We start from the raw sequence: 25,994 nt of genomic DNA, 5'->3' as shown, positions 1-25,994 counted from the left end.
TTTTTTGCTGGACTGTAAAACCTCGACCCCTTCAAGAAACTTGTTTTAATCTGTTGATTAATAAATGATCTAAATAATGATCTGTTTTTTAATAAAGTTAATCCAAATGTAGGCATAAAGTGTTTAGAAAAACACATGATCATAAAACATCTTTAGTTTTATACTTGTATATTGCTTTCGGCGTGAACACAGCCATAGAAGCTGACATGAGCGTTGAGGAAAAAGAAACCAAAAATCAAATCCAATAACCACCCGGTTTGTGAGGAGAACGTGATCGAGGCAGGCAATTTTTTTCACATGCCTCCCAAGATCTGAAAATCTCCCAGCAGTCCTATTGAGCTGGGACGAAGATGGCGGCCGAGCAGCGTTTCAGTGCCTCGGTACAGCACAGTGGAAAATAAAGCGTGATGTTTTCTCTCATTCTCAGCACTTCCTGTTCTCATTTCACTTTTCGGATGCGCATCCTGTGTATTAAAGCGCGGCTGCACGCCGGGGACATGCCTTTTGTCTGAGGCGTATGCTGTGGTACGGGAGAGCAGGTTCACACGTTCGTTGTGAGGCGAGACCGTTGCATGGTGTTCGCGTATTCGCAGAGCTGACTCGGCAGCTGGCGTGCAATTTTACGCTGCGGAGTGAACTGTTTCTCTCGCCAGCTGCTGGGACACTCAAATTTATGATGTTTTTAGATTCATGGTAACAGTTGGTGACTTGCAGCAGGAATGGAATTCCTAAACACGCACACACACGCACGCACGCACACACACATCGTGCTGTAAAATAGTTTCATATAAGGAGAACTTAGTGTTGGGTTTTATATACACAATATAGTATTTGGACACCCGACTGTTCCAGCATCATGATGCCCCTGTGCACAAAGCCAGCTCAATGAAGATAATTTTTTTTCCATGGGTTTAGAGTGGATGATCTCCTTCTATTAAACACCTATAAAATAAATGTAAACGCTGACTGTACCACAGGCCTCCACACCCTCACCTACATCAGTAGCTGGCTTTACTCACACACTTGTGGCTGAATGAAAACAAATCTCCAGAATCTACTGGAACATCTCCCCAGAGGAGTGGAGGTTATTATTACAGCACATGGGAAATGTGGAATGGATGTTAAAAAAAAAAAAACACACACACATCTTATGGTCAGGTGTCTATTGTTAAGGTGTAGCTGTGGATGTGTTTTTTTTTTTTATTTTATTTTATTTTATTTATTTATTTATTTATTTTTTTTGGGGTGTTCGTTTTTCAAGTCATGGCCTGATCACAGGGGTATTAAGTTGCTGTAACTTTTAATTCGGCTATTAATCGAATACTAAGCATTTAATCTTATTGATGATCAAGTAATGACAGGAGTGATTTGTGATAGAAGAGTATCTGCTAGAGTGAAAGGGAAAGTTTATAGGACTGTGGTGAGACCTGAGATGTTGTATGGATTAGAGACAGTGGCAAAAGACAGGAGGTGGAGCTGGAGGTAGCAGAGCTGAAGATGTTGAGGTTTTCTTTGGGAGTGACGACGATGGGAGCAGCTGAAAGAAGAAGAAGATAATGATCAAGTAATACATTTCATCCAGAAAGGTTTCAAAGCATACAGGTAGTTTTCTCCTAAAAAATACTAGTCTTATTACTACTAATACTAATAGGTACCTTTTTTCTTTATCAAAAAGGTACCTATTAGTATGCATAAGCACACATCAGTGTTGGTGACTGGATTGGTTTATACTCCCCAGAGGCGTATGTATGGTATTGATGTTCTCGCTGTAAAGAGGAAAATAATAACAACTGATGCTTCAGAGCAAGTATGGGAATGTGTGGAAAGAAGCTGAACAGTCACGAAGTTTACTGTCAAATGTACTGTACATTAAATGGTCAGTTACACCGTTGTGAAATTCATACTCTGGGAATCTTCCTGGCAAAATGGGGCATTTGAAAAGTACATAAGTCAAGTTTATATCATCACTCACTCACTCACTCACTCACTCACTCACACAGTAGCATACAGATGTGGTCACAACACGCTGTGTCCACACTAAGTGTCAGTTTTTCTGCATGGGAGCATCGAAATCTGCCCTGTCTCGAAGGTTTATGCTTCCTGGTTGGTTGATAAAATGGTGTGACCGAGAGAGTGAGACAGTGAGAGTGACCGAGAGACCGAGAGAGTGAGAGTGACCGAGAGAGTGAGAGTGACCGAGAGAGTGAGACAGCGAGAGTGACCGAGAGAGTGAGACAGAGAGAGTGAGACCGCGAGAGTGACCGAAAGAGTGAGGGTGACCAAGAGAGTGAGACAGCGAGAATGACTTAGAGAGTGAGAGTGACCGAGAGAGTGAGACAGCGAGAGTGACTGAGAGAGTGAGAGTGACCGAGAGAGTGAGACAGTGAGGAAGTCTGATCAGGGAATGATTGTTTATTGCAGTTATTATGTAAGTAAGAGTGGGAACTACAGTAATTCTTGAATGTTCCATGACTTTATTTCTAACATTGTGCCATTCATTAATAAAATATCCATAAACAGTGTGGTTAGGGATACAACTTTAGAAATGCAAACTGATATGTAAATGTATTTACAGCAAATAAATATAAAAGCTCTGGCACTGAAAAATGTGTAGAAGCTGTTGTGCAAGTACACAGGTGTGCTTATTATTATTATTATTATTATTATTATAATATATCTCGATCAGGCATAACATTATGACATTATAACATTTATTAATGATGAAGTGAAAAACACTGATAATCTCTTCATCATGGCACCTGTTAGTGGGCGGATATATTTATTAGGCAGCAAGTGAACATTTTGTTCTTAAAGTTGACGTGTTCGAAGCAGGAAAAAAGGGCGAGTGTAAGGATTTGAGTGTGAAATTGTGACGTCTAGACGACTGGGTCAGAGCATCTCCAAAACTGCAGCTCTTGTGGGATCTTCCTGGTCTGCAGTTGTCAGTGTCTATCAAAAGTGTTCCATGGAAGGAACAGTGGTGAACCGGCGAAGGGGTCACGGACGGCCGAGGCTCATTGATGCACGTGGGAAACGAAGGCTGGTCCGTGTGGTCCGATCTATCAGACGAGCTCCTGTACCTCAAACTGCTGAAGAAGTTCATGATGTTAATGCTCTATGAGGCACGACTGTTTTAGCAGCAAAATGGGGACCAACACAATATTAGGCAGGGGGTCATAATTCTATGCCTGATCAGTGGGGGTGTGTGTGTGTGTGTGTTTGTTTGTATACATGTGTGTACAGTAATCCCCCGCTTTACCGTGGTTTGAATCTTAGGCCTCCGGTTGGTTTATCATAGAATTGCATTTGCCTCATAATCAATTTGTTTGGCTTTTTTTTCCCGGTCTCTCTCAGATAGCACGATAATTTCATTATCAGTGATAGATTAATGATTCTGGGTTTGTATTCTTTTTTTTTTTAAAAAAACATCCAAAAACTGCTAAAAACTGTTTTATCCTTAAAAACCTCTGCAAGTGCGACTGCAGACGTGAAGAAGCGAGGCGGCTGATCTCACTCCCGAGATTTTCTTTTTCTTTCTTTCATTCTTTCTTTCTTTCTTTCATTCTTTCTTTCTTTCTTTCATTCTTTCTTTCTTTCTTTCTCGAAGTGTTTAATGGAGAGGAACAGAGGCAGCAGTCAGTTAGATGCTGATATTGTGTCAGGCCTAACAGTGATGTCTCAGATGGAGCTCAGCATTCAGTGAAGACCCTCTGTCTTCTCCCTCGACCCCGAGACACGGCGCTTTTGAGACGCGTCGACTTTCACAATACAGAAGTGGCATTCAGGCCAGCGGCGATTCATAGCAGGAATTATGCGCCCCTGACTCCTACACGTTTTTACAACCGGCCATGGAGACCCCTCCTGAATACCAACCCCACCACCAGCAGCAGCAGCCGGTCGCAGCTACCCCCTGAAGCCACACTGTTTATGTTTAACTCCTTTAGTTCCACACTTTATTAAATACATCAACTCTAATTACACTGAGGAGGAACCTGTGCACTTTTTTCTCTGGTTTCGAGATCAGCACTTTTACTTGTGTGAGGTTTCTCCACTACAGCGCTAAAGACCGTGTGGAACAAGAGGCAAGAGGGTCTTTGTGGTGGTGTGTAGTTGCCCCGTCTCTGCCCCCACCTCCAGTAGCCATGTAAAGGCAAAACTGAACCAGCTGCTGTGAACTCGCTTCTGTCACTTTTCCTTTCAGCCAGTTGTTCTGACATTTTGTGAGCGTTGAAAAAAAATATGTATTTACTGATTAGTTTCTGAAAGAAATATAAAAAAATTGTACTATATAAAAACCCTTGTCACACGATACTGATATCTAGCCGAATTAAATAGATTGCTTCATGAGTGAGCCAGTAGCAAAGGAACAGCTCTCCGAGATGATATGAGGAAGAAACCTTGAGAGGAACCAGCTTTAAAAGGGAACCAAGCCTCATCTGAATGACGCCAAATGTCCATTTATTACAGTTGCATCATTGTTGAGGTTATTAACCGTTCCCTGATGGACACTTGAATACAAAACGATTATAAGTTATTATAATGAGCCGTTCGGGTTAATTGCAGTCTAAATCCATCCTCACAGTTTATAACCCTCCATAGTAACTTCATGGATCTTTTAGCTGTTCATGTGGAACATCAGCAGCAGCAGCACCTCCAGAACTCCATCCAGAAGCAGAGTGTCAGGTTGAATCAGGCAGGTGCAGAGAGAAGAGATGATCAGGATCCCTGGTACCTCAGGAGCATGTGTATTTGGAATTATTACTTCGATTTATTTCCACTTTCAAAAATATACTTCTCTTCCCAAATCAAATTTACTTCCTGTTTTTCCCCATTACTTTTTTTTCAATATAAATGTATATACAGGGTGCAGTATCTGTTTATAAGTGACTCGTAGTGCAAATGAATGTATCCGTGAAAAGTTTTCAGGAGAATTTTACTCAATATGGCGTGAACCCCCGAGTTATTCCGATCCCCAGGTGTCTTGTTTTACGTTTCTTGCTGCTCATACTTTTACTTGTTTACTTTAACCATAACTTTATTCAAAAGCCGGCCTTTTCCATTGTATCCTGGGTTAAGGTTCTGGTTTGTATATTTGCTGCAGCATCAGCAACCATGACCAGATAAATGCAGCATGCGATCGGGTTAAACGACTGTTTATACATCAGTGCCACGTAAATCCTCAGTGGCTGTTCTTAAGCCTCCTGAGATAAACAAAGACGAAAAGAAAATGCAGCGGAGCAAACAAGTTCTGAACACACTTTTCTGATAAATATAAACGAATTGTCTCGTTTGCTCCTGTTGATTTGTCATCTTTCGACTTGATTATTTTATTCTGCAATTATGTTAAAAAATAAACGTATGCAAATTTCCTGTCAAGTTTTATTTATTTCTATCACACACAGTGTAACTTGACCAAGTAAACTGTAATTAAATCAGTACCAGGATGAAAGTCTTCTCTGTAGTATTTGCCGTGAGGTCCTTTTTTCCACCAGCACCATTTAGTCATCATGGCTTTTAAAGGAAGTTTGTGGGCGTGGCTTGAATTCACCGGCATGAAGCAGTAGATCAGATCAGCTTGCAAATCTGCTCCAAGTTCAGCTGCAGTTAGTCCTTACTGAAGAAATTACTTTTATTTTTTATTTTTTATTTTTCATTTTTTTTTTGGATGAAGAAAACCCACATAAAACAAAAATGTTGTACACAATTTTTCTGAGCGTGTGTGTGTGTGTGTGTGTGTGTGTGTGTGTGTGTGAAATGTTTTACATTCCTCAGTGTGCTTGAGGACATTCTCAGAAGTGTTCTTGGGTCTCCTTCTGCGAGAAGTCACTGTTTGCCTTTTGTTTGCATCGTGGAAGGCAGAGGTTTTTTTGGAGTCTGATGAAGAGACTTGTTTTGTTACATGTTCTCTTCGCTTACGTATGACTCTTCATGCAAAACATTTCTGTCCATGTATTTGGTAGGAATCACCGTGACAGTTTTACATTTACACAGCAGCTTACAAAAGTAAGTGCACCCGTCACATTTCAGTAGCCATTTTATTATATATCCTCTCAAGGGACAATACTATATAAATAAAGTTTGGATATATTTTAGTCAATGTGCAGCTTGTATAACAGTACTGATTTACTGTCCTCTAAGAAGAACTCAACATAAAGCCATTATTGTTATTTCTATCCAATCAGACTTCAGTGTTTTTTTTAAAACCATAAACACTGTTTCTTGAAGGTTTTGCTTTAACCAATCAGACTGCGATTTGGTTACTTCGAGGCCGTCTAGCAGTCGTACAATAGTGTCTGCATTTTCATGTCCTTTGATTGGATGGTCAGAAATTTGTATTGCTGTATACAAGAATATCGGTGAAAAAACTAAACCCATTTAGTGCATTTAATTGGCATATTACATAAAAATGCAAATACAGCAAAAAGTGAAACTGAATGAATGAATAATGAAACTCATAATTGTTCACTCGTGTTTATGTATAAAATCTTGCACAGTATAGTGATGTGATTTTTCTTGTCTCTGGGAATCTGCTTGAAATTTTCCACGCACTAAATCCGTGTTTTTATCACCAGCTTTAAAAACGTGCTCTACTACTCTGCTTTAAAAACTGTAACCGCACAGTACTGTGTTTTTCTCATGGTTTAGTTTGAAATGATCCCAATCTTTGGAAACTTTTTGCCATTTTCTTTGGTCTGTATCTTTTTCTCGTGTTTTCTCTCCGTTCCTTTTTTATTCTGTAGCGTCTTGTGTTACCTGTCCAGAGCGCTCCAGAGTTTAGCGGGCGGTGCGTCAGTAATGATGGTCCATGGGAAATACAGTGCTCAGTGTTTAGTTTAATGGACTAAACGAAGCATCAAGGCAAATTATTTGCCTCTATGAATTTCAGTAATGGAATTACTCGAGGAATCGTTTGAGCCCTACAGGAAACGTTAATCAGCTGCAGTGTTGTACAGCGTTCCGATTTTCTTCTCTCCGATGGTATTCTCCTATTACAGCACATGTCGTGGCGTTCCGCCTGTCAGGAAGCGCTCCAGGTTCGGCTCAGTGATTTTGACGGATAAAAGATCTGGCAGCTGCAGACGTGCAAAAAGTCCTCGCTTCACAAATCTCACACATTCAAAGCCTACAGCGTTTGAGCAGCTTGTGAACGTTTTCTGGGGATTTTAGTAGCCGAGTTTGACAACTGTGAAAAACACAGAACCAGAGGAAACTGAACAAAATGATCACCAGCTGTTTAACAGCTAATAGATCACTGGTTATCTGGCTGTGGCTTTGCACAGTGGATTTGATGGAACCTCTACTGTACTAAAAAATGTATCTGGGAAATCATTGTGCTCCTCTGTAACAGCGAGAGGAAGAATCTACTATTCTAGATTTAATATTTAAATGTTAAGTGATCAAGTATCTAAGATTTGACGAATACACAGCGTGTTCATGTCTCACTAAAAGATCAGCTCATAGTAGAAAGCCGTGCTGGTTAGAAATCACCTACACTGCAGTATCTCACAGTGTCATGTTTTAGAAAAAGATGTATCCTGTTTCAAACGTACAACATGTAAGCGGCCAGGACGCATTGCCGTTATTTCGCACTCGGCATTAACCTCCATCTCCGATCCTAAGTGGACAGCTGAAACTCCTCATCTTTTCCACCTAGCATTTTTCTAGCGTCCCCAGTGAGCACTTGTGATTGGATTTTGTCCCTCATTTCCGCTGTAGGATCGGCGTTTCATTCCTTTCACGCCGATTCCTCCAAATGAAGAGAGGAAAGGAAATTCATACACCGGAGTTCCTTGGTGTTGGCAGGTTTCTCTGGTCACAAGGGCGTGATGGGCACTATTTTTTATTTTTTTTACCTTTCTAACAGGGCGATGTAGGACTGCTGTTTAGGAGCCAAGAAATAATTGTTTCATGTTGGTCATTTCTCTGATCATATACACGATGCATTACACATTTTTAGATTCACATAATGTATTAATGTAAATATAATGCAGTCATTTGTAGGGCTGTGGGACATTGACAAAAAAAAAAGTCAATATAATCAGACGATATTTTGCCGAGTGTGTAATTGTGCTTGTGCCTTAAGGACTACTGTGGACAGCTGACTACTAAACTTGTTTTCGATATTTTTCATATTCTGTGTGGTGCTTCACTTCACAGCAGTGATGTACATAAATCTTCTCCAGTGAGATTTTTCAATAGAGTTTTCCCTTTTAAGGGCCCTTTTATTTTTACCTTCATAAAACCATTTTTTTCCTGAAAGTGTGCATCATCTTTGAGTCACATTCTTATATATTATCAGTCAATTAGAAAAACAAGGAGTCACGATCACTTGACACTGGAGCTTGTTTACATTTGTACATAGTGACCGTGACCTTTTTCCGACCTTGAAATAGACTTTGGTCAGCAGTTTCCTTTCTGGCTGAGGTACAATTTAACAGTCAAGTAGAATAGAATAGAAGTATCCAAGTACCACAAAGCCTTTAGAAGCTGCTTCTCCCATGGCTCTAATGCTCACTGTATGTATCAAATTATGTGGACACTTGATCAATGCTCTGTTTCATTTTAGATTCAGTCTCTGTTCAACTCCAACTTTATTATTATTATTTGCTCTTCTAATTTCCTTCACCCTTCTGGAATGATGTTCCACTAGATTTTAGTGTGCTGTGGAGATTTGTGCTTATTCAGCCTTAAACGTGTTCGCAAAGTGAGCTATTGATGTAAGTGAGCATGAGGACACCTGTATTGCAATCAGCGCTCACTTTCATCCCAAAGGTGTTCAATACGGTTGGAGTTCTATAGCAGGAGATCTTCCACTACAAAACATGTAAAGCATATCTTCCTGGACAAGGGTCATTGTCATGCAGGAACCGGTTTGTGTCTCCTAGTTCAAGTGTAGGGGAAATCTCATGCTACCACATCCAAAACAGTTTTTGGGGGAAAATAAACACACATGGCTGGTAAAGTCAGGTGTCCCAATACTTTTGTCCATATTCTGATGGTTATTTATTCAATAGTGTGTATGAACAGTGCAGTTTGGCTCTTGAAGAGGTGGCCAGGTTTTAAAAACGTACACAGCAGTGCAGATCTGTGGTCATGGGGTCACACCATCCTGTACAGACTCATACTGGGTATTTCATGTGTCCCAGTCGTCTTTGCTTTTAACATTAAAAGTGTGTGTGTGTGTGTGTGTGTGTGTGTGTGTGTGTGTGGACTGCAAAAAACCAAAAACGGACAGATGGAAGCTAGAGCGAGCCTTTCATCGCCACTTCTCATATTTCATACCCACCTTTGTTGGTGCTACATCAAGGCGAGAGGAACATTTTGATTAATCACTGGCAGCCATTAACCTGAAGGTGGAATGCTGTCTGGGGGAAGTGTAAACCAATCACCAGGAAACTGACCCAGGCTGCTAGTGCTGGTAGTCAAGGTGGCTCTAATTTCCTCTTTCTACGCCTGATTTAGTACATTTTTCATATTATTTCTCTTTGGGTTCGGCTTGCAGTTCATTTGAAGAACACTAATACGAGCTGACTGTTTTCCTTTGTTTGTTTCAGAAATCAAGAACAAGCGGATGATATAAAAGAAACCACACATTTTCCTCCAGATAAGGTAATATCTGATTTGCATGAATAAGGCTAATCATCGAGTATTCTGGTGTCTTGATTTGGTTTGCATGCATTGACAAATGACCTTTATTTGTTTTTGTTTTTTTCCCCCATAAGAAACATATACTAGAAATGCATACATTATTATAATGATTTTTTTTATTATAATTTTTTTTTTCCAATGAGAAGAAACATTTAAATTCTTCGGTTTAGGACACAATTCTCGCCTCTAAACTATTCACCTTGGTGCTCTGTGTAGTGAAACCATTCGAGTTTATGGGCTTAATCATTGACTCGTGTCATAAAGGAAGGAAACCCTGTGACTGTGTAATTGACCATGTTGGATCAGATAGAAACAGAACTACACATTGCTTCTTGCCATTGTGGGCTCAATGGCACGAGCGACTGAAAAGGCTCTTGGAACCTTGGAATTGAGAACCTGCCCTGTCCCACCATCAGACCTCCTTTACTGGTTACACAGGATCCCACACAAGTCACTCTGGACTGCATGTACTGTATGTTTTATGGCGAAAGATATGCATCATATCGGTACTCGAAAGCACATTTTATTGAACTCTTCACCCTTTGACCTTCATCAGACAAAGATATTAAATAGCAAGATTTTTTTTCATGTGGTTTTTGATGAGGGCAGAAAGAGTTTTTAACTGTTTCACCCAAATTCCTGTGAAACAGTTCATAAAGGTTTCATTTTGGATTTACTTGATGCTTTAATCTTTGTGACTTTCACCAATACACGCTCTTATTCTCTCTCTTTCTCTCTCCCTTTTTCTCCCTCCCTCTCTCCTTTTCCTTTTCGTTTTCTCTCTGCTCACTCTATCTGCTTTCATCTTTTTTTCCTCTGGCTTGCATTTACTTAGTATCTCTTTCACTTGCTCCCTTTCACTCATGCTTTTTTTTTTCCTCCCTCTTTCCTCGCTCTTGCTCTGTTCTCTTGTTCTCGCTCTCTTTTCTTCTCGTCCTGTCATTCCCTCTTTTCTCCCTCCTTCACTCCCTGCCTAACCCTCTTCTTTTCTCTATTTTTTCTTTTTGCTCACTGTTTTCCATCTTTTCCTTTCTTTTATCCTTTCTTTTGTCTCTCTCCATCTTCTTTTCCTGTTTTTACCTCCATCTCTGTTATCTTTCTCTCTTGCTTGTGTGCACTTTCTCTCTCTCTCTCTCTCTCTCTCTCTCTCTCTCTCTCTCGCTCGATCTGTCTTTTTCTCCCTCTGTTCCTCTCTCTCCTTCTCTTTTACTCAGTTTTCTTTCTTTCTTTTTTTTTAATCTTTCTTTTAGCGCATTTTATTAAACTCTTTATCAGACAAAGATGTTATATAGCAAGTTTTTTTTCCCATGTGGTATTTTTCAAGAAAAGACCAGGAAGGGATTTTAACCGTTTCTCCCACATTCCTGTGAAGCAATCCATAAAGGTGTTTACTTCAGTGTGAAATAATTCATTTATATCCTTCATTATTTATAACCTCAGACAATAAATAGTTCACTCAATGCTCACAAAACACTTGATGTCATTACAGAAACCTTAATACAGAGCTCCCCGGAGGGTCATGGACTATCGGGTCGTTCTGAGGAAAATGTCTATAGATAAGACACTTGTTATCGATTGTCCGTTTTGCCCCTCAAACTAATTAAATGTTTTAAATTCACTGTTCTAGGGCTTAAATGATTTGAATCAGGTCGTAATTTTCCTGTCTATGTAACGCTACCTCTAGCGCTCATTAAAATGCTCCTGCAGCACTTGTTTTTGTTTGTTAGTTTCATTGGTGTTTTATTTCGCTAGTCCAAATGTAATTTACCGCATTATAACTACAAGTGAGACCAACAGGCAGCAGCCAATCAGGTTTCTGTTATTGGCGCTACTCTCTCTTGGATTAAACCACAGAAATAAAACGCATTTTATTTTCCCATATGGGAAGTGCAAGTTTAGCTATACTTTGCTTAGAAAAAGTATTTAGGGCACCTGGTGATTTTGTCCAGATGCAGTGTCTGATGTGGTTTTCTGCTTATCTACATGATTCATTCAGATGTTTGAAAGTAAAATTATGTTAAGCTCATGATCTGAATCTGTTTGGTTTTCTACATCATGGTGCCACCACAAGATTGTTCGGAATTCGAGAACCCCATGGATGCGCAGGTGTTCCTAATAAACTCTTTATTATATGCAGTCTTCATTAGACGTTGTCCACAACATGCCATATTCACAGCTTAAGAGGAATTGTTAGCAAACTAATTAAAAAGCGGTTGGAACACTGCATTATATAACTGTGGTCACTTATTTGTGAAATCTCGGTTTTCTCACCGCACACAACTTTTCTTACTCCACTTCCGAAAACGCCACTGCCGCTTCCAGTAAAGCCACTGCCACTTCCAGTAATGCCACGTCCTGTAATGCCACTGACACATCCAATAACACCACTGCCACTTCCAGTAACAACACTTTCAATAATGCCACTGCCACTTCTAATAACGCCACTTCCAGTAACGCCACTGCCACATCCAGTAACGCCACATTCAATGATGCCACTTCCAGTAACACTACTGCCACTTCCAATAATGTCACTTCCACTGCCACTTCCAATAACGTCACTTCCACTGCCACTTCAAATAACGACACTGCCACTAACGGCACTTCCAATAACGCCACTGCCGCTTCCAATAATCACACTTCAGCTGACACCACTGCCACTTCCAATAATTTCATTTAAACTGCCTCTGCGCCACTTCCACTGCTACTAACGCCACTGCCACTTCCAATAATGCCACTGCTACTAACGCCACTGCCACTTCCAATAATGCCACTGCTACTAACGCCACTGCCACTTCCAATAATGCCACTGACACTTCTACTAATGCCACTTACTACACTGCCACTAACGCCACTTCCACTAACACCACTGGGACTTCTGCCACTGTCACTTCAGACGGCGCACTTACGCACTTATCGTTCACTTTTAATCTTGTGGAATGTCCCAGAGTCAAGTTAGTTCCTGTTATCACTTATGGTACATTTTCTCTCTCTCCTCTCTCCCTTTCTATCTCCTCCTCTATTTCTTTCTCACTCTTGCTCATTTTATCTCTGCTTTCATCTCGCTTGCTTGCTCTCCTTCACCCTCTCGCTCGCTCTCTTTCACTCTTTCTTTCTTTCTTTCTTTCTTTCTCTCTTTCTCTCTTTCTTTTCTTTCTTTCTCTCTTTCTTTCTCTCTTTCTTTCTTTCTCGTCTCTCCCTCTCCCCCTCTGTTTTCATCTTTTCTCTTTTGCTCACTTGTTCCCTTTCCCTATTTTTCTCCCTCCCGCCCTTTCTTTTTCTTTCTGTACCTCATTCCCTCTGTCTCTCTCTCTTCTCTTTTTCTCTGTGTTGTTGTACTATTACAGCTATAGACCTATTTAAAGGGGAAACTGATTTAAATTACCAAACATCACGGATATTCCTCATTTACACAATCTGACACAGCATTTTATGTGAAACATGACTCCTGACAGCCTACCAAGGTCCCTCAGCTATTTTTACTTCTACAATAATACGTATTAAAATGATTGGTTGGTTGATTGATTTTTTTGAAGTGGACGTTTGCATGGTTTTAAATAAACTCTATTGTAACTCCACCACATGTAGAGACAGATACAGGTATATAAACATACAACCAAGAGGTATATCAATTTAGACCACTTTTATTTTTTTGTTTTTTGTGAATTATTTGTGTAAATGATGAATGAAGGAAGGACTGCAGTTCAGTTTGTATTTTCTGAATTACCAGTTTGAGAAGATTTTTTCAGGCAGCCGGTGTAACAGAGGTGTGACAGGAAATCGCTTGTCTTTGTAAATAACGCAGCACACTCCGTAATCTGGTTAACCACATACAGCAGTGTTGCTCTCTATACTTCCTCTTCTGCAAGGCTGTACCTTCGGTTTCAGATACAACACTGCAGTGTAGCGATGGGCAAATGGTTTGCTCACTGGAGTTTAAAGTTTTGACTACGGATCGCCGTTTGTCACAAGTCACGGTTCGGGCCGTGATCCGCAGAATAATTGCTAATTTTTAACTTTTTTTAAAATTGTACTATTTATTTATTTGTTTGCAGAATCAAAGTAGAAGAGCTTGAAAAGCCTCCGGCATAGTTCAAATAGCACGCATAGGATAATGTGTGCGATTGAAGTAAAGCTGTTAATAAATTAAAAGAAAATTAGTTTCGTCCCCTCCCTTTTTTTTGTTTTGTTTTGTTGTTTATTTTGCTGATACGGAAAATGATCCGATTTATGACTCAAAAAATGTAATGTGATCTGAACTGTGACGTTTCTTTGACATGTTGCACCTCCAGGGCCGGGACAGTGACAGATGGAGGGGGGATCTAATATAAACCCAAAGTAAAGAAAACATTTGAGAGAACAGTGTCACGCTTTTTATCCAGCACAAAAAAGATGGACACAAAAGACTTGCTTTCTCTACCATGCATTCTTTCAAAAAACTTCCATTTGGAGAAATGCTTGCTAGCTTTTGCTAATTTGAAGCCCAGCAAAGATCTTGCATACGGCCGTTTATTGTACATTTCTTTGGTCTATTTATTGTTAAAGTAGTGCTCAAGGCAATGGCAATTGTGAAGAATGAATATCTGAGGGTCAGTAGTGATTGGAGTGTGCCATCTAGTGTAATTAACTGAAAAGCAGGGTATTACAGGGAACAAAAGGATAGGATGTAGGACTTCTGGTCACTGTTTTGGTCCTTGTGAGAGGCCCTTAACCCTCAGGTGTATAAATGTGATAATTGTTAGTAACTCTGGATACATGCCATAAATATGTCATAAATGATTGGAGAGGGTCTTTACACTCTAAGACCCAATTAGATTTTATTTTTCTGTCACTTGTCAACTTCAGAGTTATTAAAATAAGCTTTCCAAATCTGTTACTAAGCCTCTGAGATACAGCCATACTCTCTCGCTGTTTTATCCTGGAAGGTATATTCAGGCCCTGAGGTTATGCAATTAATTTCTTGCACTGATCAGAAGTCGCAGTAGCACTCTTAATACCTCACTATTCTTACTGGTGCTCCTCCTCCACACTGTTTTACAGTCTTCACCAGGTTGGACTCGTATCATCTTGAGAGAATTCTCCTTTAACAAGCTGGCAAATGCAAAAAAAAAAAAAACAGGATATGTAGGTACATCTTATTAACGCACCTATGTTTAATATGATACTCGATGAGCATCTTTGCAGCCACACCCTGAATATAAATATGTAAGCGAAAGTTACAGCTCAGCATTTCTGGCATTAATTAGGCAGAATATGCAGCTCACCGAGTCTGGCTGCTTTGGCCCTTCAAAAAAAATTTTTTTCTGGTTTTGTAAGAAGAGCTGATGAAATAGGGGTCAATTCTATGCAAACGTCAACGTTACCATGGAGCTGCGAGTGCAGGGACGCATCAGAGCCTAATGATGATCAGATTCGCTTCTCTGTTTGAATTAGAGGGAAAGCTTTTTTTCATTCAACTTGACTATACTTTTTCTATTATCCAAACCCATGTGAGATTGCAGTGTATTTGAAACACGTATTAAAGATTTGTCTGCATTGTCCATCATTGACTGACACCTCTTTAGTTAATCACAGATTGATCTGGCTGTTATAACCGTACGTGGCTCCAGCATGCTCTGTGCGCAAAGCGGACTCCATTAAGATGCGTTAGGGTTTGAATGGAAGAACTCGTGTCTCGTATAGAGCGCCGACATCATCCCCACAGAACATCTTTGGGAGATTTTGGAACACCAAATTGAATCCCAGACCTCCTCACCGTCTTCAGAACCGGCTCTCGCTAATGTTCTTGTATCTGAATCCTCACCACCAACATTCATTGGAAAGCCTTCCCAATTTATCATTACAGTAAATCTGCAATAAGGCATAGGTCAGGTGCCCACAAAATCGTGTAGCTCAAGTCCTTTTCTGCTCAGTGCTTCATACACTGTGATGATGCAGGGCTGCTTTTCGTTTGTTTTTGCTGTTTATGTGACCTCTTTATATTACAGACGGCTATAAAGCGCGGAATTCTGACCTGCAGCACTTTTCCTCGAGCGGAAACCGGTTCTACATCTCAACACCTTTTACTGAAAACGAAGTGGTGTTGATGTCATTTCACCTTTTCTTTGAAACTCGTGACTCGTATGTAATGTGGAAATTTATAGAAAATGTGTAAACATCTTCCAGTTGTAGGTGAAGGTTATAAAAACAGCAAACGGGGACTTGATGTTGAAGCACCTCTAATGCTCAGGTGTCCACAAACCTTTGACCAAGCAGAGCACTACATTTTCCATAGACTTAATTACGTAATTTTTTTTATTCTAATTTATTTTAGAATCAAAATTAACATTTGGCCAAAAGTTTTTGGACACCTGACAATCACTTCCATATTTGCCTCCATATCATCTGATTCCAGATGTACTGTTGTCAGATCATTGCTGTGAGGATTCGTGCTCATTTAGGTAGTAGAGCATTACTGAGATCAGCTGCTGATATTGGAAAAGGTCTGGGGGTCAGTCAGTGTTGGTTTTTTCACACCTGTACACTGTGTGCAGTAACATTATCATGTTGGAACAGGGTTTGTGTCTTCTAGGTCCATTAAAGATGTAATTATATGATATGGTAATAATATTGAAAGATATTCTTACTATGATGCTGTGTCCTGCAGACCTTGGGGAAGAACTACGTGGGTGTGATGGTCAGGTGTTAATATACTTTTAACTATAAAATGTATGATCATATCCATGTGTTGTTCAAACATCAAGGGTTAAGCTTCATTTACATACTGGAGTTTTATACTGGAATGGGGGCTCCTTTAATATGGCCAGTTGACATTTCTTTCAGTGTATTCAGTATTAAAGATCTGCTGCGTACAACCTGCTTCTGATGTTAGAAGCTAGAAAGTGAAAGACTTCATGTTGGTCTTTTGTCATTTCAGCTAATTGTAATGTGATTTTTTTTTTTCACATAAATGGTAGAAATTGAGTTCATTGTCTTATTTTTATTTATTTTTTGAGTTGGAAGTCAGGAATTGTAATATGTGCATTTGCTTTATTTTCTTTGCTGTAGTTTTTTTTTTTTTTTTTTTTGTCTTTCGAGAAGTCAAATATATGACTTTAACTGAACACAGCAAAAACAGCAACAGTTCTACATGTGTTAAAATTGTGTAAACCACTTTTTATATCTAATTTTATTTTATTTTTTTCACCCAAATTCTTTACCGTTTATATCTTGATTAGGTTTGCTGGAATGGGTAATCTTCTAAAAGTCCTTACAAGAGAAATAGAGAACTATCCACATTTTTTCCTGGACTTTGAAAGTAAGTGTATGAGGACTTGCAGCCTCAGAAGGGGAACTGTGTAACTGCTGATCTTTCCTTCACAGGACACGGCCGCAGGTCTGAACACTCTCATAGAGCACAACCACGTTTCTGCGTTAAGAGAGTTCGGAGATTGTGAATAACTTTAATGATGAAAAGAATAAAAATAAAATGAACAACTAAAATGCTTCACTTTGAGCTTCATCTGTGCTCTATGGAAGTGTTTCAGATCCGTGGCAGCAAAATCAAACTATTGCTATCTGTTACATGCAACACCTTTTTCTCTCTGTCTGTCTGTCTGTCTGTCTCTCTCTCTCTCTCTCTCTCTCTCTCTCTCTCTCTCTCTCTCTCTCTCCCTGTTTTTTCCTTCTGTTCTCTTCTTCCAGAAACCAAATGGGGAATCTTTTAAAAGTGCTCACTTGCACAGAGTTTGATCAGGGGCCAAACTTTTTCCTTGACTTTGAAAGTGAGCAGAGCTTTTGCCTGGCCCAGTCTGTCCTTTCCTGCCGTCTACCAAACCCCCTGCATGTCTCTGTGTTGTCACGTCCTCTGTCTAATTGTCAAACACAGTCGATGATGTTAGTGCATGCGCTATTCTCCGGGGGTTGGCTCTTTAGACGAACCCGGGCACCTTTTGCTTTCACTACTTCTTATCTTCTCAGAATGCATGTTTGCTGTTTGTGCACAGTAGGTGCTGTGACGCATGGTACGGCGATTTCTAATGTAGCAGTGTTCCTGGTGCTGCTGCTGCTTCTTCTTCTCCTCTCACCTTCATTTGCATGCTATTATACCTTTCCTGCAATAATTTTGTCTGCACTAACACTTTCCTGTGGAAGATGTGTTCCTGCTGTCACCGTGTAAATGATTATCTGAGATGTACTATTTTGCTTACCGACTCAGTATTGAGTCTAGCAGATAGGAATTGTGGAGGATGCGGAGATTATTATTTGCATGCTAATTTAGTTGTGCATGTGAGTAAGGGTTTCTCTGTACGTACATCAGATGCACAGCCCACAGAGTGCGAGTGTGACGTGTGGAACCAGGTGAACGCCGTCCTCCAGGAATCCGAGAGCATCCTGTCAGGCCTGCAGGCTTACAAAGGAGCAGGAATGGAGATCAGAGATGTACGCAGGACACCCACTCGTAACGAATAATGCCTTTTTCCAACTTGCACAAACAAACTTAACCCTTTGATTTGCGCTTTCAGGCTATACAGAATCCCAATGATTTACTGCTACAAGAGAAGGCGTGGAAATCTGTGTGTCCGCTCGTCATCCGGCTCAAGCAGTTTTACGGCTTCTCGCTGAAACTGGGTAACGTTCTCACTCACGCTGTTCAGAACGCATCCTTTTGAGTTCCAATATAAAGCGCAGGTTCCATGGATTTTTTTCTCTCCACTGGCACAGAGAAAGCCCTGCAGAGCCTGCTCGAGTCTCTGACCTGTCCACCTTACACTCCCACTCAGCACCTGGAGAAGGAGCAGGCCCTCGCCAAGCAGTTTGCTGAGATCCTGCATTTCACGCTCCGATTCGACGAGCTCAAGGTTCTAGTTTTGAATTTAGGTTGAACTTTAACCTGTTTGCAGTCACTTATTATTTTTTATTGATTTATTTATTTTTATCTATAAAATTTTGTATATCTGTGTGTGTATATATGATGTTTTTTTTTCCCACCAGATGCGAATTCCTGCCATCCAGAACGACTTCAGTTACTACAGACGAACGATCAGTCGAAACAGAATAAACAACATGAATGTAAGAAGACCCTCAATACTCTTTCTATGCAGGAGTTGACAAAAAGGTCACGTGTTAGTTAGAGGTTCACCGATAATAGATTTTATCGATACCGATAACAAGGTTGGGTCTACTTGCCCATAACCAATTCATCATCCGATTAATACATTTGTAAAGTAAAAAAATGCTCTGGCCTTTTGAACACACTTAAAGAAGGCCATTTCAAGCATGACTTTTTAGATGCATATGAAACAGTAACGTTTTAAAGTATAAAGTTTAAATTTGTAACATTAATTGACGTTAAACCAAAAAAAATACTTCCTAAAGCATTTACTGTTCATTTTAATATTAATTTTGTAAATTAATTGCCAGATTAAGTACATTTTCAATTGATCTGTTAACTGTGGCAACAGTGATTCGCCTCTAGAGGGCACTCTCCTTCAAACAAATTTCCCTGTGCTGGGTTGTTTCTTTCTGTAAAAAAAAATTACATAAAATCAAAGAAAAATGCATTTGATTATGCAAGGTGAAGCAATTTGTGTACATCAACACGTATTGTTTTTTGCAGATGGCAATTTGACAACCATGTTTTAAAAAATCAATATAAAATAATACATTATTTTGATCAAGCAATTGCCACAATGTCTGTAAAACTCAATGATGGCCAATCAGAAACCTGACACCATGGCAATCGTAAACCGGTGTTTCAGTGGCATTCAGCTTCAGGGGTTGGGCCGTCTCCATAGTTTACTGTAGTTACTGTTTACAAAAACATTTTCTATCTTTCAACAAAATGTTTAGGGAAAGAATGGTTATTCAACAATTTTACTACTTCATCTCAATTCTTTTTACAGAAAACTAACAAACCTGTAGCCTTTCCGGACTTTAATAGTTGTGCATCGTTACTTATTGTTCCATAGCTGGACATCGAAAATGAAGTCAACAACGAAATGGCGAACAGAATGTCACTGTTTTATGCTGAGGCCACTCCGATGCTGAAAACCCTCAGTACAGCGACTACGAACTTTGTGACCGAGGTAATGAACTCCTTTCTGCTTCATTACACGTTTTTCATATGTAGTGAAATCATTACAACTTCATCAAATAAATCAGTCCAGTTTTGGACACTAATTGATAAACTAAGATGATTTTCAATAATCCATAAACAAGGTGAGGCCCAGCATCTCCAAATTTCATGATTTAGTAGTTATTATATGTATTTGTATGTATATGGGACAATACTGTAGAAATGAAACTTGGATATAGTTTAGAGTAGTCAATGTGCAGCTTGTTCAGCAGTACAGATTTACTGTCCTCTATAAATAACTCAACATACAGACATTATTGTCTAAATACCTGGTAACAAAAAGTGAGTACACCCTAAATGATAACAGCTGGACGTTGTGTAAACATGCAAAGCCACATGTCCTATTCATCATGTTGATGTTTTTGTCTGCTTGACAGAATCATACAAATTTGTGTATCTTGTATTCGAGCAGTTAAAATGTTGTGCTTTGAGTACAATTCTCTCATACTGACCACTGGATGTTCATCATGCAGCTCATGGTAAAGACTCTCTAAGGATTAGAGAATTAGAATTGTTGCTCTCCACAAAGATGTAGAGTCTATAAGATCACTAAACACCCTGAAACTGAGTTATAGTACAGTGGTCAGGGTCATACAGAGGTTTTCCAAGATTGGGTTCCACTCAGAACAGACCTGGCAAGTGTCCATCACAGAAATTGAGTTGAAAAAACAGATGTATGAGTGCTGCAGCATTGCTTTAGAAGCTGCAGAAGCGGAAGGTCCATTTGTCAGTGCTCAGACCATACGACGCACACTGCATGGAAGCCTCTTCAGAAGCTGGCTCAAGAAAATCCCAAACAGTTTGCTGAAGACGACCTGTCAAAGAGCATGAATTACTGGAACCATCTCCTGTGGTCTGATGGTGTCCAGCATGTGTGGTGACCTCCTGGTGAGAAGAACCAAGACAATTGTCTTTCCTACAGTCAAGCATGGTGGTGGTAGCATAATGGTCTGGGGTTGTATGAGTGCTGCTGGTACTGGGGAGCTGTACTGTGACACTCTAAGGCGAAACATCTCTCTTCAGTAACTGGGCCTAATGGCAGTTTTCCAACATAATAACAACCATAAACACCACCAAGTTGACAACTGCCTTGCTGAGGAAGCTGAAGGTGAAGGTGATGAAGTGGCAAAATATGTCTCCAGACCTGAACCCTATTGAGCACATGTGGAGCATCCTCAAGCAGAAGGTGGAGAAGCCCCATGTGTTTAAGATCAGTGATGTCATTATGGAGGAGTGGAAGAGGATCCCATCAACAACCTGTGCAGCTCTGTTGAATTCCATGCCCAGGAGGATTAAGGCAGTGCAACATAACAATGGTGCTCACACTAAATATTAACACTTTAGACACAGTTTTGACATGTTCACTTAGGGTGTACTCTCTTCTGTTGGCAGTTAATTTAGAGTTATTTATAGAGGACAGTAAATCTGTACTGCTACACAAGCTGTACATTGACTACTCTAAAATATATCCATATTTCATTTCTATAGTATTGTCCCTTACGGAGATAAACTTTGTTTGCTGAAATGTGAGGGATGCACTCACTTTTGTGTCTTCTTGTTCTGTAATTTTTTTTTTGAGGTTGCTGTGTTCCAACATGGTGTAAAACTGCACCTCCTCTCTCCTTCTAGAACAAGACTTTGCCCCTGGAGAACACCACAGACTGCCTGAGCACCATGGCCAGTGTTTGCAAGGTCATGCTTGAGACTCCGTGAGTAATTTAGCAGCGTCGTTCACCTCATTAACAATCTCGTCTTTCGTCTCTGTAGAACTGACGTGTGTAGGTAGCGGTGTGTATTTAACAGAGTGGTAAACAGCAGCTTAAAATCATACTTGAGAAAGTTTAGATACCTTACTGCAAAACTTACTAATTACTTCAAAACTTTGCTTTTTTTTATTATTTTTTTTAGGTTTTGTTTCCTAAAATACAAATCGAATTGTACACCTGAACACTGCATCAACCAACAACACCTAAACATACCAGAATATAATTAACAAATAATATTACAGTATCATGTCACAAAGTAGAAATATTTTATTCAACTGTAACAAAAGCTGGTTCTCAAAGTTTTTGGAATTTATTCGAGCACTTTTTTGACTGAAAATGAGGCCAGCAGTGCTATAAAAAAGTCACTCACAGGCAGCAGATGCAGGCAGGGGAGTGTTGAGCAGAATAAAAAAAGCTGTTAAATAAGTGTGTGCCTGTACCCTGTGCCAGGGTCTGTCACTGTTTGAAGTTCATGCAAGGTTGTAGTTACATACAGTCGCAGTCGTAGACAGAGAGACAGACAGACAGACAGCTGTTGTAAACACCTTAGACCTTGAATGTAAATAAAAGCAGAATGCAATGATTTGCAAATTTCACAAACCTTAATTTTATTCCTATAGTTTAATCAAATCGTTAAAAAAAAACTCAAGGGATTAGGACAAAACAGTTGTGTATGCTTTAGAAAACCACTTGTGAGGCTGATCCTAAAAGGGAGCTTAAATATTTGGACTCCAGAACAATTGGAAAAGGTCACGTGGTCTGATGAGTAAAGATTTTCCCTGTTCCAGAGTCCTGGGTGCATCAAGGGACACATTATGCACAGTGCCTACTGTACAGGACTGTGGGGGCAGTATTATGATCTGGGGTTGCTTCTGTTGGTCAGGTCTAGGTTCAGCAATGTTGTGGCCAACAAATAAAACCTGAATATAGAATGGCCATGTTTTTCCATCTTTTTTTTTTTGTTTGTTTGTTTTCTTCCACTGATGAAACGGACTTCAAAGAGCATTAGATCTTTTGCCCACATTATTAAAAAACACTTTAACTCCATTGAGTGTTAATTCCTGCACAGTTTTTTAAATGCCATCCTGCCAGTGTTCTAATAGCAGGTGAAAGTTGGTGCATTCAATTTATTTACAATTTCGGAAAGCTCAAACTCGGATAAATATGAACATTTAGAAACCATTTACAGGTAGTCGTCGACTATCGTGTTACGGTCGTAACATGATTTGGTCGTAAGTAGAGTAGGCTATATGTACAGTACTGTGAAATGATGTTATAAAAATTCTTTACGTAGTATTTTATCATAATTTTCTTTCATTATTGTTATACTGTATATATCATCATTTTCTTTGTTCATTTTATGCCATTTGTATCATCTCTACACCTCTAGTTTCTTACTGTCATACGAAATGCGAGACTTTTGGGGTTGCATGTTTGTTGTTTAAAAAAAAAAATTGACTTTTTTTTTTTTTTTTTCTTTTTCTCTGGGATGATTTCCTTATTTCCTACATCATGTATACAGAAAAAATTACACTTTACATATTTAAAATATATATTATGTTTGTATGTGGTAAAACTCGACACCCCTCACCCTCATTCTTTTTCTTTCCTAGTGATTACACAAGCCGGTTCAACAGCGAAGACACGCTGCTCTTCTGCATGAGGGTGATGGTGGGTGTCATCATTCTTTATGACCACGTTCATCCCAACGGTGCCTTCACCAAGTCCTCAAAAATAGATGTGAGCTTCACTATATTATTATAAAGCCGCTTCCTTTCTGACCCTTACGGTTCTCTGCATTCCACCATGTTTTTGACGTGTGTCGATGTTTCTGCAGATGAAGGGATGCATAAAGGTCCTGAAAGACCAGCCGGCTGATAACGTTGAAGGACTCCTTAATGCTCTGAAGTAGGTTCCGGTTCTATATTTAGCACCAGAATGAGGCTTGTAATCTTTTCTCATTATTTAAACCCCCCATCTCTCCTCAGATTCACCACAAAGCATTTGAATGACGAGTCGACTCCAAAAAACATCCGAACAATGCTTCAGTAATGTTCCTTTCTTTTTTTTTCTTTTTTTTTCTTTTTCTCTCCTTTTTTCTTTTTTGTTTCTTTTTTTATATAAAGAGGATCAGTGTACAGACCTCAGAAAGATGTATATGTTTACAATTATTTAAGAAATTGATGTTAATACTTGTGTATTTACATAGCCATTCCCTCCAGTATACTTTAAATTAAATTGCCAACACACACACACACACACACACACACACACCTCGTATGGTTTCTCCGTATCACTTTAAAATCAACAATGACGATTTGTTTTTAACCAAAGTAATGTGTGTGTGTGTGTGCGTGCGCGCGTGTGTGTGTGTGTGTGTGTGTGTGTAAATATATTCAGGGTGAGCATAGCAGTGAAAACAAGCTAAAAACAAGTGTTCTCAGTGTGTGTGTTTTTTTTTTTTGGTGCTTTTTCATTTTTCATGGGACAGTAAAAAGACAATTTAATAATTACACATTTCTTTTTTTTTTATGCTTTTGTTATACACTTGTTGTTTGTGCTGTTTGCTCTGGTTTATGCACCTCTGCCTTTAACCCCTTCATTACTCAATGCCCCAGCTTTACATTTTTGAAATAAATTTACCTTTTCAGTATATTTTAATATTTTCATCCTGTTTCAATCATTCGGACGGTACATCCTGCACATCTGTACACTGGTTCTCATTATGCACTGCAGACATGGAAAATATCATGAATATAATTAGGACGGCCGAATATTTCCTGTACAATACAATACAATAAAGCCTATTTCTGTACAGAAGTAGATCATTCCCATGTTTTGTCTGGGTTAAGAAGCCTTATGAGGTTTTTGTTTGTTTGTTTGTTTTGTTCCTTCTTCCAACACAAGATGGCGCCATTTTGCTACATGCACAAAGTTTACCCTGCTTGAGCAGTGATGTAAAACTCTGCAATGTCTACACCAGTTAGCCTTTATATTGGGTGCATCTTCCATGTGGATATCTAGTGACTGATTGTATCGTTTTTCCTTTGGAGCCACAATGGACCACGTGTTTGTTTAAAAAGGTCGTGGACATTAGTGTAAAGCATCTGACACTCCAGTTCTACTCCTCTAACCCCCAAAAATGTGTTTGTACAGTGTATATTAGGGATATATAGGTATATATTATGATCTCCATAACAGGCCATTTTGCATCTTGATGCATAGCCTGCGATACAATTCAATTGAAAAATGTGATGCTCTGCAATTCAATGTGGAACAGTTATTTCACTTTTATTTCTTTGGTTTAGACAGACATCAAGTCATACCTTTTACTTAAGTAAAGTACTTCTAACGCATGGTGCTTTCACACACAGGCCTTTATGGAGTAAAGAAAAATAATAAAATATAACCAGAAGTTCTTTTCCTGTTGTGTCTCCAGGAAGTTACAGCTCTGCCTCTGCCATGTTAATCTGTATTCTATGTGATTCTCAGGACACGCCTCGGTCTCCGTAGTGTTGTGACACGTCATATTCACATAGCAGCAGCGGTGCTGAGAGAACGCATTTGAGAAACAGATTAGCGACAAGAAATTAATCTACATATCGAATTGTGGTCACAAATTATTGGTCACTTACTAAATAATATTAGGACAATTTTCTATACTTTTAATTATATAAAAATAAATCCTTTTTTTTTTTTATATATATATAAAGCTATTGAAACTAGAACTGATGTCAAGTCAGACAGACAGATGAGGCCAAGAAGTACAAATTGTGCATTTTTCTGCTTTACTGTATATCTACTTGCAGGAGGAGGAGGAGGAGTGGAACCGACTACGCTGGACTCCTTTAAATACATGCATTTGCCCAGGATCTGGAGATGTTTCCCTTTAAATATGCACAATGCTTTAAAAACCAAGTAAAGCATGTATTTATTGATTAGCAACGGCCACTGCAGTATCAATTATACCGCGTTACAGTTCAGACGAGCAGGTGCGTTCTCGTGTTTTCAGCACGAGCTCATTATTTCTAATAAACGCCACGTACCAAATACGCATTAGCATTGACTAAACATTAGGTCTCATAATCATTAGTGCTGAGATGCTTTAATGCCCTTGACTACAGGATCCAGGTCTATTTTTCTTCCTTAATCATACAATAATCGATTAAAAAAGGGATGAGGTACATAAATCCTTCCTAACACATGTTCAATTTTGACTAATAACACTGTTAGGAAACCTGGCGAATGGTTTTAGTGTATTAGTTATTCTAGTTGTAGGATACTTGCTTGTGATTCTTTCATTGCTATTGAACTACCCACTGATGTCCAGCTGGGTTTTTCTGTAACTGCAGGTGTGGCAGCACCCCACTAAAATATTCATCTGTATGATAACATGGGACTATTTAAACTGTATTAGTCCTCATAAATGTGTGTAAAATTATTTCAAACCTATTTCCAAAGTTTCT

General features: G+C 39.3%; 1 protein-coding gene across 8 annotated transcripts in view; it reads left to right on the top strand.

Annotated features, from left to right (window-relative positions):
- fam49a (family with sequence similarity 49 member A) overlaps positions 1–24,185 on the top strand; it is a 29,785-nt gene extending 5,600 nt beyond the window's left edge. For 2 of the 8 annotated variants that reach the window (XM_046836609.1, XM_046836611.1), the window contains exons 2-12: positions 9,555–9,609; positions 16,863–16,942; positions 17,945–18,066; positions 18,150–18,255; positions 18,349–18,485; positions 18,619–18,696; positions 19,596–19,712; positions 21,392–21,471; positions 23,142–23,268; positions 23,366–23,436; positions 23,517–24,185. In XM_046836609.1, coding sequence (XP_046692565.1) covers positions 16,873–16,942; positions 17,945–18,066; positions 18,150–18,255; positions 18,349–18,485; positions 18,619–18,696; positions 19,596–19,712; positions 21,392–21,471; positions 23,142–23,268; positions 23,366–23,436; positions 23,517–23,580 — 972 coding nt within the window. In that variant the 5' untranslated portion in view covers positions 9,555–9,609; positions 16,863–16,872 and the 3' untranslated portion in view covers positions 23,581–24,185. Of the gene's footprint in view, positions 1–9,235; positions 9,428–9,554; positions 9,610–16,862; positions 16,943–17,328; positions 17,409–17,944; positions 18,067–18,149; positions 18,256–18,348; positions 18,486–18,618; positions 18,697–19,595; positions 19,713–21,391; positions 21,472–23,141; positions 23,269–23,365; positions 23,437–23,516 lie in introns of all 8 variants that reach the window. The other 6 variants (XM_046836606.1, XM_046836608.1, XM_046836607.1 and 3 more) reach the window with 5 other exon arrangements.
- Positions 24,186–25,994: the final 1,809 nt, after the last annotated feature.

This window comes from Silurus meridionalis, chromosome 23 (assembly GCF_014805685.1).
Source record: "Silurus meridionalis isolate SWU-2019-XX chromosome 23, ASM1480568v1, whole genome shotgun sequence".
Classification (NCBI taxonomy): Eukaryota; Metazoa; Chordata; class Actinopteri; order Siluriformes; family Siluridae; genus Silurus; species Silurus meridionalis.
This window is presented reverse-complemented; position numbering and strand designations above follow the sequence as displayed.